This window comes from Oncorhynchus gorbuscha, linkage group LG24 (genome assembly GCF_021184085.1).
Source record: "Oncorhynchus gorbuscha isolate QuinsamMale2020 ecotype Even-year linkage group LG24, OgorEven_v1.0, whole genome shotgun sequence".
Lineage (NCBI taxonomy): Eukaryota > Metazoa > Chordata > Actinopteri > Salmoniformes > Salmonidae > Oncorhynchus > Oncorhynchus gorbuscha.
This window is the reverse complement of record NC_060196.1, coordinates 29,175,629-29,189,519: the sequence shown is the minus strand read 5'-3', so window position 1 is coordinate 29,189,519 and position 13,891 is coordinate 29,175,629. Positions and strand designations below refer to the sequence as shown.

General features: G+C 42.1%; 1 protein-coding gene across 1 annotated transcript; it reads left to right on the top strand.

The window, feature by feature from the left end:
* The first annotated feature begins 479 nt into the window (after positions 1–479).
* LOC124013303 (triosephosphate isomerase A) lies at positions 480–13,038 on the top strand. Its single transcript, XM_046327569.1, has 6 exons — positions 480–716; positions 6,981–7,104; positions 9,159–9,376; positions 9,883–9,968; positions 11,905–11,992; positions 12,363–13,038. The coding sequence occupies exons 1-6, from the start codon at positions 605–607 to the stop codon at positions 12,479–12,481; spliced, it is 747 nt and encodes a 248-aa protein (XP_046183525.1). The 5' UTR covers positions 480–604; the 3' UTR covers positions 12,482–13,038.
* The last annotated feature ends 853 nt before the right edge of the window (positions 13,039–13,891 follow it).

Sequence of the window (13,891 nt, the reverse complement as noted above, 5' to 3'; positions counted from 1 at the left end):
GTGGGTGCATGTTCATGGTGGGTGCATGGTGCAGAAGCAGATAGTGTAAAAGTAATGGAATGGGGGTGGTGGGTTTTAGTGTAGGTGGTAGCTGCAGTGACATAGGCTACCTGTTTACATGTAAGTATTTTATTGCAGAAGAGGCGATTTGTATTTTTATGAAATAGTGTTATTTAGGTGTAGGGTTAGTTGTTGGTGCAAGTTTTTCAATAGACAAGTCAAGGCAGGCAGGGGTCAGTAAACCAGAGATTTTTAGGAACAGGAATAATTCAATTATTTGACTGGCCTCACACTTTGGTACAGTAGGTGGCGGTGTATGCAGAAGAGGCGATTTGTATTTTTATGAAATAGTGTTATTTAGGTGTAGGGTTAGTTGTTGGTGCAAGTTTTTCTTTTTAGGAACAGGAATAATTCAATTATTTGACTGGCCTCACACTTTGGTACAGTAGGTGGCGGTGTATGCACCTTTAAATTGGATGCGATCCGCAAACCAATCCCAAAGAAGAAGAAAAAGACAGCTTCTGTTTGCCCGCTGTTTGTATCAAAAGTATCACCTCATAGGCCCGTGTCGTCGTTTTCGAGTATCATCTACCGCCCAGCCATCATGTCGTCCAGAACATTCTTCGTAGGAGGAAACTGGAAGATGAACGGTGACAAGAAGAGCCTGGGCGACCTCATAACGACCCTGAACACCGCAAGCCTCCACGATGAAACCGGTATACAATGTTTTTTTTGTCTCAAAGTATCTTGTCTAGAATTAACCCTAATACGTTGTTTACAGTTCATTCTGACTGATACCAATATCCAATACTTGCATGTAAAGAGTAAATGTGAAATATTTTTTTTAACACTATGCGTCAAACGACACCATAACATTGTAGTTTCGTGACATGTATCTTTTGACCGCTCCATCCATGCAGGGTTGTTGGCCTAGCGCAAGCTGTGCTCATTGGCCTGAGCATAGTTTATCATATCTGAGTGCATCGATGACACCTGGGCCTTGAATTCCCAATAAGCCTGCTTGTCTGCAATGCCTTTTGACTTGAGAGTGAATGGCTGAACATGGTCCTGAGTCAATTTTACCACAGTCCTAATCATCTGTCACTTGCAAAGAAACCTTATGCTTGGCCAGTGTTTATGGGATAGGCCAGGGTTCCCCAACTGGTGGGCCGAATTTGGCCCGCAGGTGGTTTTTCATGGGTCCCCATGTTATCAGATGTAATTTATTTTTTAAATGTCATTGTTGGACATGAAGACTAAAATCTAGAGGTTGACCGATTATGATTTTAATGCTGATACCGGTTTATTGAGGACCAAGAAAAGCCGGTACCGATTTAATCTGACTTTTTATATATATATATTTGTAATAATGACAATTACAATGATACTGAATGAACAAGGAACACTTTTAAAAAAAAACATAATATAATACATAAATCAAATCTATTTAAGTCTCAAATAAATAAGGAAACATGTTCAATTTGGTTTAAATAATGCAGAAACAGTGTTGAAGAAGAAAGTAAAAGTGCAATATGTGCCATGTAAAAAAGCTGTTGGTTAAGTTCCTTGCTCAGAATGTGAGAGCATATGAAAGCTGGTGGTTCAATATTCCCAGTTAAGAAGTTTTAGGTTGTAGTTATTATATGAATTATGACGCGTTGACTATTTCTGTCTATACCATTTGTATTTCATATACCTTGACTATTGTATGTTCTTATAGGCACTTTAGTATAGCCAGTTTAATCTCTGGAGTTAATAGGCTTGAAGTCATAAACAGAGCTGTGCTTCAAGCATTGCTAAACGCTGCTGGCAAACGCAGTAAAGTGCTGTTTGAATGAATGCTTACGAGCCTGCTGCTGCTGCCTATCACTACTCAGACTGCTATCACATATCAAATCATATACTTAATTATAATATAATAAACACAGAAATACAAGCCTTAGGTCATTAATATGGTAAAATCTGGAAAATATAATTTCGAAAACGAAACATTTATTCTTTCAGTGAAATATGGAACCGTTGCATATTTTATTTAACTGGTGGCAACCCTAAGTCTAAATATTGCTGTTACATTTCACAACTTTCAATGTAATGTCATAATTATGTACAAATCTGGCAAATTAATTACGGTCTTTGTTAGGAAGAAATGGTCGCTTATACCCTGACTCTGCTTGCACTGAATGCAAGAGAAGAGACACTATTTCCCTAGTTAATATTGCCTGCTAACATGAATTTCTTAACTAAATATCCAGGTTTTTAAAAAAAACATACTTCTGTGTATTGATTTTTAAGAAAGGCATTGATGTTTATGGTTAGGTACATTTGTGCAATGATTGTGCTTTTTTTGCAAATGCACTTTTTGTTAAATCATCACCCGTACAGAAGTGTCCGTACAGAATATACAGCCTCTGCAGAAGTCAGGGCTTTCATACTTCTTCAAAATAATAATTATAATAACTTAACTCGGCAGGTCAGTTAAGAACAAATTCTTATTTACAATGGCGGCCTACCAAAAGGCCTCTTTTTGTCCTATATTTTTGATTTAAAACGCATCATGACAAGAGATGATGCAACACTACATAAAGAGAGACATTAGACCGCAACACAGCATGGCAGAAACGCATGACAACACAGCATGGTAGCAGCACAACATGACAACATGGTAGCAGCACAAAACAGACATTGTTGGGCACAGACAAAGGGCAAGAGGTTGGAGACAACAGTACATCATGCAAAGCAGCCACAACTGTCAGTAAGGGTGTCCATGATTGGGTCTTTGAATGAAGAGATTGAGATAAAACTGTCCCGTTTGAGTGTTTGTTGCAGCTTGTTCCGGCCACGAGCTGCAGCCAACTGAATAGACAAGCAACCCCGGGATGTGGGTGCTTTGGGGACCTTTTAACAGAATGTGACTGGCAGAACAGAAGCACCCACATCCCAGGGTTGCTTGTCGATGTGGAGGATGAGGGCTACGGTAGACACGAAAAAAGCTTTGCAGAGCTGTTGTGAAAAAGTTGTCTAGGTGAGTTTGTGTTTATACAGGACCTCCCGCCCCCACCTACCGTCAACCAGTCATGTCAATGCGAAGCTATAAGGTGCCCTCCGCATAGTCAAAACATTTGGGAGGCGTACAACGATGCGGTACGAAGCTCCGTTTGGCCTCCGGAGGCTCTGCGATTGCATCACACCCTCTGTACGCAGCCTACAGATTGCATTTCTGGGGCAAGGATGAATTGGCTTTTACAGTGCCTCTCAACTGATGACTATGTGGGCGATGAAACTATGGAAAGCCCTTCATTTCCAAGCGAAGTGGGCGGAGGACTGTTTGGGCGACGCGAGCATGGGCAAGGGACGTGAACTGGGTTGGACCAAAGTTGGGGAAAGTTGAACTTTATGCAAATACTTTGTGACTTCACTAGGGTTGCACATTTGTGGAATATTCAGAGGTGGAAACTTTCTATGGGAATAAATGCAAATTAGTAACATTTTAAATGTAGATTTATTTTGCATTGGATATATTTACCATATCATAAAGAGACAAACATAAACCTTTTACCTTAAGTAGACATAATTGTAAATGTTTAAGTCCTTCCAATATAAATAACAATTTAGTTACGAATTGAACTTTAATTAAATGAGTTGACTCTTCACATGGGATGATTTCACTGAACAACAAAAGAAAGGGAATATTGAATGATCCCCAATGATCCAACGCATCTCCCAGAAACGTTTTCAACATGCATCTGTTAAATGATAGTCTAGAAACTAAAGCTTTGGTTATCTTCCTCTCAGGCTTCCATGTCTTCTCCCTGGACCTCCTCAATGTCTACCTCTTGAACATCAGACTCTAAGGCCTCATCTTCACTGTCACTTTCTTTTTCATCAATTTTTCAACCCTTGTATTGGTCAGCCTGTTGCATGCTTTGGTGTGTGTGTGTTCCCAAACAAGGACCAGTTGCACTCTTGAGGTGGCTGATATTGGTGGGATTTGGAGGATGATGGAGGCAACAGGAGAAAGAGCCTAAGATTCACAAAGTCCCTTCCACCAGGTGGCTGATGAGATATGTTGGCACGACTGCAATATTGCATCTCCATCCCAAAGACCTTGGTTGGAAGTGTACTTCACCAGACTGCCAAGAAACTAGCCCTCTTCCAGGCCAAGGTAGCGAGACATGGTAGTGATGACACCATAGGTCTTGTTTATCCATGCACCAGACAGGATGCTCTTGCCAGCATTCTTGGGGTCCAACATGTACACTGCGGCGTGTATGGACTTCAGGCAGAAGTCTTCACGCTTTTTGATGCATTTCAGAACTGCAGTTTTTGCAATAGTCTGCTTTCTCAATGATTTGCCTGATCTTCACTTGAACTCTGCATCCAGCAAATTAGTATATAAAGCATGTCTGATTGGAGGGGTGTATGCTGGGCGAAGAACATTAAGAAATCTCTTCCAATACACATTGCCTGTAAGCATCAGAGGTCAACCAGTTGAATACACAGCTTGAGAAAGATATTCATTAGTATTTATCTGACTACATTCCTCCATTGAGTCAAAAGAAACTTATGATTTCAGGAGGACCATGAGCTGTTGCTATCGATATAGGTGTCTGATTAATAATTTTCACTTCGAATAGAAGTAGAGGGACTTTTGTCAGAGGTTACTTGTTGTGAGCGCTGAAGGAACTTTATGCACTTGGCCAGATGATTCTGCATCTTTGTTGCATTCTTCACATATCATTTGGCACAGTATTTGCAAATGTACACAACTTGTTATTCTACATTGGCTGCAGTGAAATGTCTCGACACATCAGATGGTGCCCGTGGAATTTTCCTGTAAACATTAGAAAAAGAAGTTTAAACATTTACACAATTCTGTGTACAGATAAATAGTTAAGCAGTTAGATTAAACAACTCCTTTGTAAGATAAATGTTTTAAAATTAAAGGGAACACTAAAATAACACATCCTAGATCTGAATGAATGATTTTTTTTTTTATTAAATACTTTTTTCTTTACATAGTTGAATGTACTGACAACAGAATCACACAAAAATGATCAATGGGAATCAAATTTATCAACCCATGGAGGTCTGAATTTGGAGTCACACTCAAAATTAAAGTGGAAAACCACACTACAGACTGATCCAACTTTGATGTAATGTCCTTAAAACAAGTCAAAATGAGGCTCAGTAGTGTGTGTGGCCTCCACGTGCCTGTATGACCTCCCTACAACGCCTGGGCATGCTCCTGATGAGGTGGCGGATGGTCTCCTGAGGGATCTCCTCCCAGACCTGGACTAAAGCATCCTACAACTCCTGGACAGTCTGTGGTGCAACGTGGCGTTGGTGGATGGAGCGAGACATGATGTGCTCAATTGGATTCAGGTCTGGGGAATGGGCGGGCCAGTCCATATCATCAATGCCTTCCTCTTGCAGGAACTGCTGACACACTCCAGCCATATGAGGTCTAGCATTGTCTTGCATTAGGAGGAACCCAGGGCCAACCGCACCAGCACATGGTCTCACAAGGGGTCTGAGGATCTCATCTCGGTACGTAATGGCAGTCAGGCTACCTCTGGCGAGCACATGGAGGGCTGTGCGGCCCCCCAAAGAAATGCCACCCCACACTATGACTGACCCACCGCCAAACCGGTCATACTGGAGGATGTTGCAGGCAGCCGAACGTTCTCCACAGCGTCTCCAGACTGTCACGTCTGTCACATGTACTCAGTGTGAACCTGCTTTCATCTGTGAAGAGCACAGGGAGCCAGTGACGAATCTGCGAATCTTGGTGTTCTCTGGCAAATGCCAAACGTCCTGCACGGTGTTGGGCTGTAAGCACAACCCCCACCTGTGGACGTCGGGCCCTCATACCACCCTTATGTAGTCTGTTTCTGACCGTTTGAGCACATTTGACACATGCACATTTGTGGCCTGCTGGAGGGCATTTTGCAGGGCTCTGGCAGTGCTCCTCCTGCTCTTCCTTGCACAAAGGCGGAGGTAGCGGTCCTGCTGCTGGGTTGTTGCCCTCCTACGGCCTCCTCCACGTCTCCTGATGTACTGGCCTGTCTCCTGGTAGCGCCTCCATGCTCTGGACACTACGCTGACAGACACAGCAAACCTTCTTGCCACAGCTCGCATTGATGTGCCGTCCTGGATGAGTTACACTACCTGAGCCGCTTATGTGGGTTGTAGACTCAGTCTCATGCTACCACTAGAGTGAAAGCACCGCCAGCATTCAAAAGTGACCAAAACATCAGCCAGGAAGCATAGGAACTGAGAAGTGGTCTGTGGTTATCACCTGCAGAACCACTCCTTTATTGGGGGTGTCTTGCTAATTGCCTATAATTTCCACCTGTTGTCTATTCCATTTGCACAACAGCATGTGAAATTTATTGTCAATCAGTGTTGCTTCCTAAGTGGACAGTTTGACTTCACAGAAGTGTGATTGACGTGGAGTTACATTGTGTTGTTTAAGTGTTCCCTTTATTTTTTTGAGCAGTGTATATTCACCCCACCCAGTATTACATTTGTAATCAAAACTTACCAGAAAGCATGTGGTCCTTGGCTCAGACAGTGTAGTAGTGTGGGCTCAATAGCATCTCATTAGTGTGCAAGATTTTGAGAATCAGCTGTACATGTGATGGAAGAATGCACTGTGCATGCAGAGGGTTGCAATTCCATTTAATTGGGGATAGTTTAACCAAAATATACCGCAAGACCTAGAATTCCCTTAAGTGTATCCCATAAAAAAGGTTTACTTATAAGCTAACTTCTTTTATGAATTTAAGCAAAATACCCGGGCTTAACTTCCCATGGAAAAATTCCAGAAGTATACTGGAGAGTTTCCAACCCTTTGCAACCCTAGATGTGACAAATGCAATTTGATTTGATTTCTTCTGATGTTCTCATAACTCCTCCTACGGTCTCCCTCTCTTGTCTCCTCACCCCCACCGTTGTCTCCCTCTTATACACTCACACAGAGGTGGTGTGTGGCGCTCCCACCGTCTACCTCGACTTTGCCCGCTCGAACCTGGATGCCAGGATCGGTGTGGCTGCACAGAACTGCTACAAAGTTGCCAAGGGGGCTTTCACTGGCGAGATCAGGTAAGGCTCCACACTTGCGTGTGTCTTCCACTTTGAGACAAAATCTGTGACAGAACTTGTTAAAGATGGCCTCCTTATTGGGCGATTTTTATTTATTTTTCGGTTCTCAGATTGTTCCTGGGTGTTCCTGTAAAAGGAACTTCATTGGGGGAAAAAAAGTATCATAATGAAATTGGCCTATTTAGACCTAACCATGCGTCCTGTAAGATCCTATGTTCTGTGGACCGTACATGATACAGACAACATCTTGGCGTTATTATACTCCTTATAGTTTTAGACATATGGAGTATGTCTAGATTAAAAAATACATATTTTCACATTAATATTACTCATTTTCACCCAGCTACTTTTTCCACCAGAGATGTGTTTCCATCAAACAGACTTGTTGCGGATAAAAGGCTGTGTGTGAACACGTAGTGCACATAAACATTTTGCCCGTTAAATTCCCATGTACCGAATGAGAAAAATACCAGTTAAATGGGTTTCCGTGGCGTTTTCAACTCTACCGATGGTAGAAAAAGTAAAGTATGAGCACATGTGCGACTTATGCTTTCATAACAAAGTATTTCTGCCGTTTGTTTCATAAGTGGTAGCTAATCACACAAAGAACCATAGAAATAAGATTGGTTTCTTATTTCTATGCCAGGAACTACGTAGCGTCCCATATATCCCACCTGGCGTGCAGCAACAGTGCCTGGACCGCAGAAACAGTGCCTGGGGTGCTGTGCACACTGAGTGAAGTTGGTTGAATTTACCCAAAAGTCTACTAAAGTGACTGTCCTTGTTGCTTGGCTATTTACATTATTTTGTTCATACACTAGGTTGTTATTCATAATTTGAAGAGCAGACATTGTGGCTATTCATATTTTGCAGTAAAACTGTAAATAAGACAATCTCAAGAGTAGACAGGTTAAAGGTGCAATATGTAGAAATCGATCTGGCATTTCCTGGCTTCTATAATCCTAATAGTTTGCCTAATTTCAGTTTGTGACAAAAACATTCTCTCATTATGCAGAGAATCATTGTACCATCTAAACTGCTGTGAAATATATTTTCCATAACCCAATTTATTGTATTTTCAGTTTGAAGCTGATGTACAAAACCGCAAGTTAAAGACGCAAAAACTTACGAACGGGAAGCATGGAAATGGTGCACTTAGAACACATCTACCGCTTCTTAGACTTGCTTTCAATGCAAATGACAGATTTATAACTCACATTTCTATGTGAATTTGGTCTGGTTGCCAAAAAAAGTGACTTAACTGCAGCTTTAAATGTTTAATATGCTTTTACTTTGAAAATAGTCCTGATCATATAGGCCTAGACAATATCCAAAATAACTACAAATACACTGAATTCATACATTTCCTGTCATTTAAATGGTAAAGTCATGTCCTTCTACACACAATGCCACAACTGTTTCCAATCTGGATAGTAGATTTGATAATGTATTCAATTTTGCGGTGTTTCCCAGATGGAATCGAGGCATTAGAATGTACCAGAGGCCACCAAAATATAGGTAATTTGGCCCGGCAAGGCCTGGCTCACTACTTTTTATTTTGGGCTGGCTACACCTGGTGCTAGTGAAACTCGTTTCACAGTCCTCCTTTAGAATTGCACATTCAGCAAGTCACCAGCAGAGGGAGTTACCTCTTTGAATCCATTTTCCCATTCACTGTGTTGATGGTGCACATAACATTGATCATACCTTCAGACTTAGCAGAAAGCCCGCACTGGAAATGGGATGTACCTGTAGTGTATTGTTCCAAACAATACCTTTTAAAATGAACACAATCAAAACGGGTAGTTGACAATTCTCACATTGAATAAATGAATGTGAACATTTAATTTCAGAATCAAAAATGGACACTTTCATCATGATAAAAAATGCAAATGGTTTGATACAAATGTAAAAAAGCATTTCAAACATCTTTCCTCCCAATGACGTTTGAGAATTGCCAGAACAATATGAGATACCAAAAATGTATTTTGCGCTATTTTCAATGAAATCTACTATTAGTGGGTGTATTGAGTCTCCCTCTCTCGCTTCCTCAGCCCTGCGATGATAAAGGACTGTGGCGTGGAGTGGGTGATTCTGGGCCACTCGGAGAGGCGTCATGTGTTCGGGGAGAGCGACGAGCTGATTGGTCAGAAGGTGGCACACGCCCTGGAGAGTGACCTAGGGGTGATCGCCTGCATCGGAGAAAAGCTAGAGGAGAGGGAGGCTGGAACCACAGAGGAGGTGGTGTACGCCCAGACCCAGGCCATCGCAGGTAACAGCTGGGATCGAACTCTGGGTCTGATGTGCGTCACAGGACTGTGTTAGTCATGTGACTAACACCGTAATCGTTCTTGTGATACACCACACAAGATGTACAAGTACATACCCATTGTTTTCTCCACTGAATCATTCTGTGGGATTTTTTTTATTTTTAATGTCCATGGAAGCTCAATTGTATCTCTTCTACCCACTCTAGATTCAGTTATCCAGCTCCGCATAGCACTGTTGCACACCTTCCAATTTTTTTCCAAAACCTTCCAATTTCGGTTTAAGTGGAAAATGTTAGTCTCAAAGGGGAAATTTGGGGGAATTTTGTGCCTGTTATTCAGGAGGTAGTCAAAGGGGTTGGCAGTAGTTCACTAAACGGTGGTGTTGCATGAATGGAACACTTGCCTGAGACCTAAAAATTGGTATACCTACCTTGCCTTATTATCTTACCTTACCATTATCTACATACAGTGCCGTCCATTATCTTGATAATAAGCTGTTGTGTTGTAGACAACGTGAAGGACTGGAGCAAAGTGGTGCTGGCTTACGAGCCTGTGTGGGCCATCGGTACCGGCAAGACGGCCTCACCCGAGCAGGTACGACTCATCACCGTTTCTTAACAATATTGACTTATTTGCATACATTGTGCATATTTTACTATGTTATTTAATAGTTACAAGCCGCTCTGTGGGGGGATGCATATTGGTTTTGCCCTCCCCACTCAGACCACTACCAGACAGTCCTAGAAAAATTATTGCTTGAGGAATTGCTCTTTGCTATGAAGACGTTTTTATTATTTTTTAAAATTGAAAACAATCACAGTAAAGTACTTAATTGTTAACCAGGAATGATTTGATATTGAGATGGCTGCATTGGACCTTTTCAATCTTTATTTATCCAGGCTAGTCTCAGAGAATCTATTTCTCAAGAGACCTGGTCCAAGAGAGATCTGGTTCAAGTGTGCATGTACCTATTTACTATACAGTGCATTCAGACTTAATCTAAAATTGATTGAAATATTTTTCCCTCAATCTACACATAATACCCCATAATGACGAAGTGAAAACAGGTTTTTAGAAATGTTTGCACATTTATAAAAATTAAAAAAATGTACACAACTCATTACATAAGTATTCACACACTTCACTCAGTACTTTGTTGAAGGACCTTTGGCAGCGTTTACAGCCTCGAGTCTTATTGGGTATGACACTACAAGCTTGGCACACCTGTATTTGGGGAGGTTCTCTTATCTGCAGATCCTCTCAAGCTCTGTCAGGTTGGATGGGGAGTGTTGCTGCACAGCTATTTTCAGGTCTCTCCAGAGATGATCGATTGGGTTCAAGTCCGGGCTATGGCTGGGCCACTCAAGGACATTGAGACTCGTCCCAAAGCCACTCATGCGTTGCCTTGGCTGCGTGCTTAGGGTCGTTGTTCTGTTGAAGGTGAACCTTAACCGCAATCTGAGTTCCTGAGTGCTCTGGAGCAAGTTCTCTCTGTACGTTGCTCCGTTCATCTTTCCCTCGATCCTGACTAGTCTCCCAGTCCCTGCCGCTGAAAAATATCCCCACCACATGATGCTGCCACCACCATGCTTCACCGTAGGGAAGGAGGTTTGGAGGTTTCCTCCAAATGTGATGCTTGGCATTCAGGACAGTTGACTCGGTATTTCATCAAACGAGAGAATCTTGTTTCTCATTGTCTGAGAGTCCTTTAGGTGCCTTTTTGCAAACTAAGTGGGCTGTTATGTGTCCTTTACCGAGGAGTGGCTTCTGTCTGGCCACTCTACCATTAAGGCATGATTGGTGGTGTGCTGCCGAGATGGTTGTCCTTCTGGAAGGTTCTCATGTCCACAGAGGACCTCTGGAGCTCTGTCAGTGACAAAGGTCGTGACCAAGGCTCTTCTCCCCCGATTGCTCAGTTTGGCCGAGCGGCCAGCTCTAGGAAGAGTCTTGGTGGTTCCAAACTTCTTCCATTTAAGAATGTTGACGGCCACTGTGTTCTTGGTGACCTTCAATGCTACAGAAATGTTTTGGTATCCTTCCCCAGATCGGTGCCTCGACACAATCCTGTCTCGGAGCTTGACAGACAATTCCTTCGACCTCATGGCTTGGTTTTTGCTCTGACATGGACTGTCAACTGTAGGACCTTTATATAGACAGGTGTGTGTCTTTCCAAATCATGTCCAATCAATTGAATTTACCCCAGGTTTCTACAACTTGATTGGAGTCCACATCTCAAGGATGATCAATAGAAACAGGACGCACCTGAGCTTAATTTCAAGTCTCATAGCAAAGGGTCTGAATACTTATGTAAACAGGTTATTTGTTTTTTATGTTTAATACATGTGCAAACATTTCTAAACCATTTTTTTTGCTTTTGCTTTGTCATTGAGGTATTGTGTGTAGATTGATGAGGAAAAACATTTCATACATTTTAGAATAAGAATGTAATGTAACAAAATGAGGAAAAAGGGGTCTGAATACTTTCCAAAAACACTAAATTTGTGTGTGTGTGCTTCTCGTCTCGCCCCAGGCCCAGGAGGTGCATGAGAAACTGAGGGAGTGGGTCAGGGCCAACGTCTCTGAGGCCGTGGCCGACTCTGTCCGCATCATCTACGGAGGTCAGTAGGGGACACCCTGAACCCAGCGCTGGGAACCTTATCTTATCAGAGGTTCTTTTCCATTCTCTACAAGGCTGCTGATAGCTAAGAGATAATCCCCAGAGACACTGTTCCTAATGGAAATGTAAAGTATGTATTAGGCTGAGTAGAGTTGGGGCCAATTAACACTGACAATCAAATGGAGTTTAGAGCATGTATAACGTATAACATTACTTTGGTAGATATGTACATTGGTATCTTGAGAATGATATTAATTAGTGTTCCTAAACCTTTGATATGCAAGAATTCCATCAAAGTTTTTACAATATATGTACAGACACATGCTTGTGAAGTTACTTTGTTTAACCAAAGTCCCTCCCTTCTCCTCCAGGCTCAGTTACAGGGGCCAACTGCAAAGAGCTGGGCTCCCAAAACGACGTGGACGGCTTCCTGGTTGGCGGAGCCTCCCTCAAGCCAGAGTTTGTTGACATCATCAACGCGCGTGCCTAGAGCGCACAAGAGCAACCTAAACTGCTGCTCGTAGTGTCCTGTGACTGTCCCTCTTCCCAGAGTCTCTGTGTGACAATGTCTTACCTGTGTTTTTGTCTGTCAACAAGGGACTATTTGACTCCCTTTGTACTACACTGTAGTTTAGGCCCGCCACAGTAAAAGTCTCCATTGGTTGATGCAGATGGTATTCTATGTGTTGAGGATGGGACTTTTTACTTTGGAACGGCCTTTTGGATGCAAGTTCCTAACAACTGCTATATCAGTATACATTCTAAAATATATTTTCCTGATATATTAATAAGCACTGCACTTGATGTTCCACACTGGATATGTGTTCACTCACAACTGTAGAGGGACCAGTACTTAGTGTATTGCTAGTGACTGTACAAGTTGCATTAGTCACTAGAAGCACAGTCATGCACACGCTTGGTTTAGTCCTGCCCTTTCTCTCCTATTGGTTGAAGCACATGTCAATAACTTTCCCCAGCAAAAGACTGCCAAGACAAACCCATAAGGCTGAAGACTACTTGAATAAATGGTTTAGTCTGTGCTGTGAACTTGCCTGTGTTCTCCCTCCTTTGAGTCTGTCCTGTGGCTTTTTATTGTCATGTTGTCGACCTTGAGGCATTGCATCATTTATTAGAGCCAACTGAAGTCTCTCCAGTTACTGCATGACTCTAGAAATGACTCCTTCCATCCACCAAAAGCACACTGGATAATACTTTCTTATAAACAAAACGATTGAAAAGGAAAAGGTGGAACAATCACTCACTATTAAGATGTATTTCTGTTGTTTAAACAATTTAAAAACTTGATGTTTCAGCCATCAATGGCCTCCATCAGAACCTTTACAATGATTGTGTTTTGTCTGCACCTCTACTCACCTGGTTGAGCACCCTCCACTTCTTTCCATTCTAAACCATCAGGATTTTAGTGTTTCCCCTATATTCATTTAGCAGCAGTGTGCTGCTTTTAAGATCAGAGTAACAAGTTAAATATCTTCCTCAGAGAAACCTCCCAAGGTAACTAGCAAGCTGTCTTGTAAATCCTGAAAGTGTATTCAACCCCATTTTTAAAGGGATACTTTGAGAATTTGTCTACTTCCCCAGAGAGGTGAACTCGTGGATACCATTTATGTCTCTGCGTTCAGATTGAAGGAAGCTGCTTACTAGGGTTAGCGCAACGACTGGAAGTCTTTGGGGAACCACTAGCTGTTCCTGTAGACTTCGTCATTGCGCTAACGCTAGTTAGCATTGGCTCATGAAACTACCTCCAATGGCTGCATTTACACAGGCAGCCCAAACTCCCTTCAAAGGGCTTCATTGCTAACATCCTGAAATATCCCTTGATATTTTAGAATTGTTAGCTAAGATACAGTAACTTTACACTAGCTAAATAGTTTACAAAATG

Excerpts from the sequence above, each read along its gene's own strand:
- LOC124013303 (XM_046327569.1), top strand. The coding sequence starts at position 605 with ATGTCGTCCAGAACATTCTTCGTAGGAGGAAACTGGAAGATGAACGGT. Across the intron at positions 9,969-11,904 it reads AGACGGCCTCACCCGAGCAG|GCCCAGGAGGTGCATGAGAA; the intron begins GTACGACTCATC and ends GTCTCGCCCCAG. Across the intron at positions 11,993-12,362 it reads TGTCCGCATCATCTACGGAG|GCTCAGTTACAGGGGCCAAC; the intron begins GTCAGTAGGGGA and ends CTTCTCCTCCAG.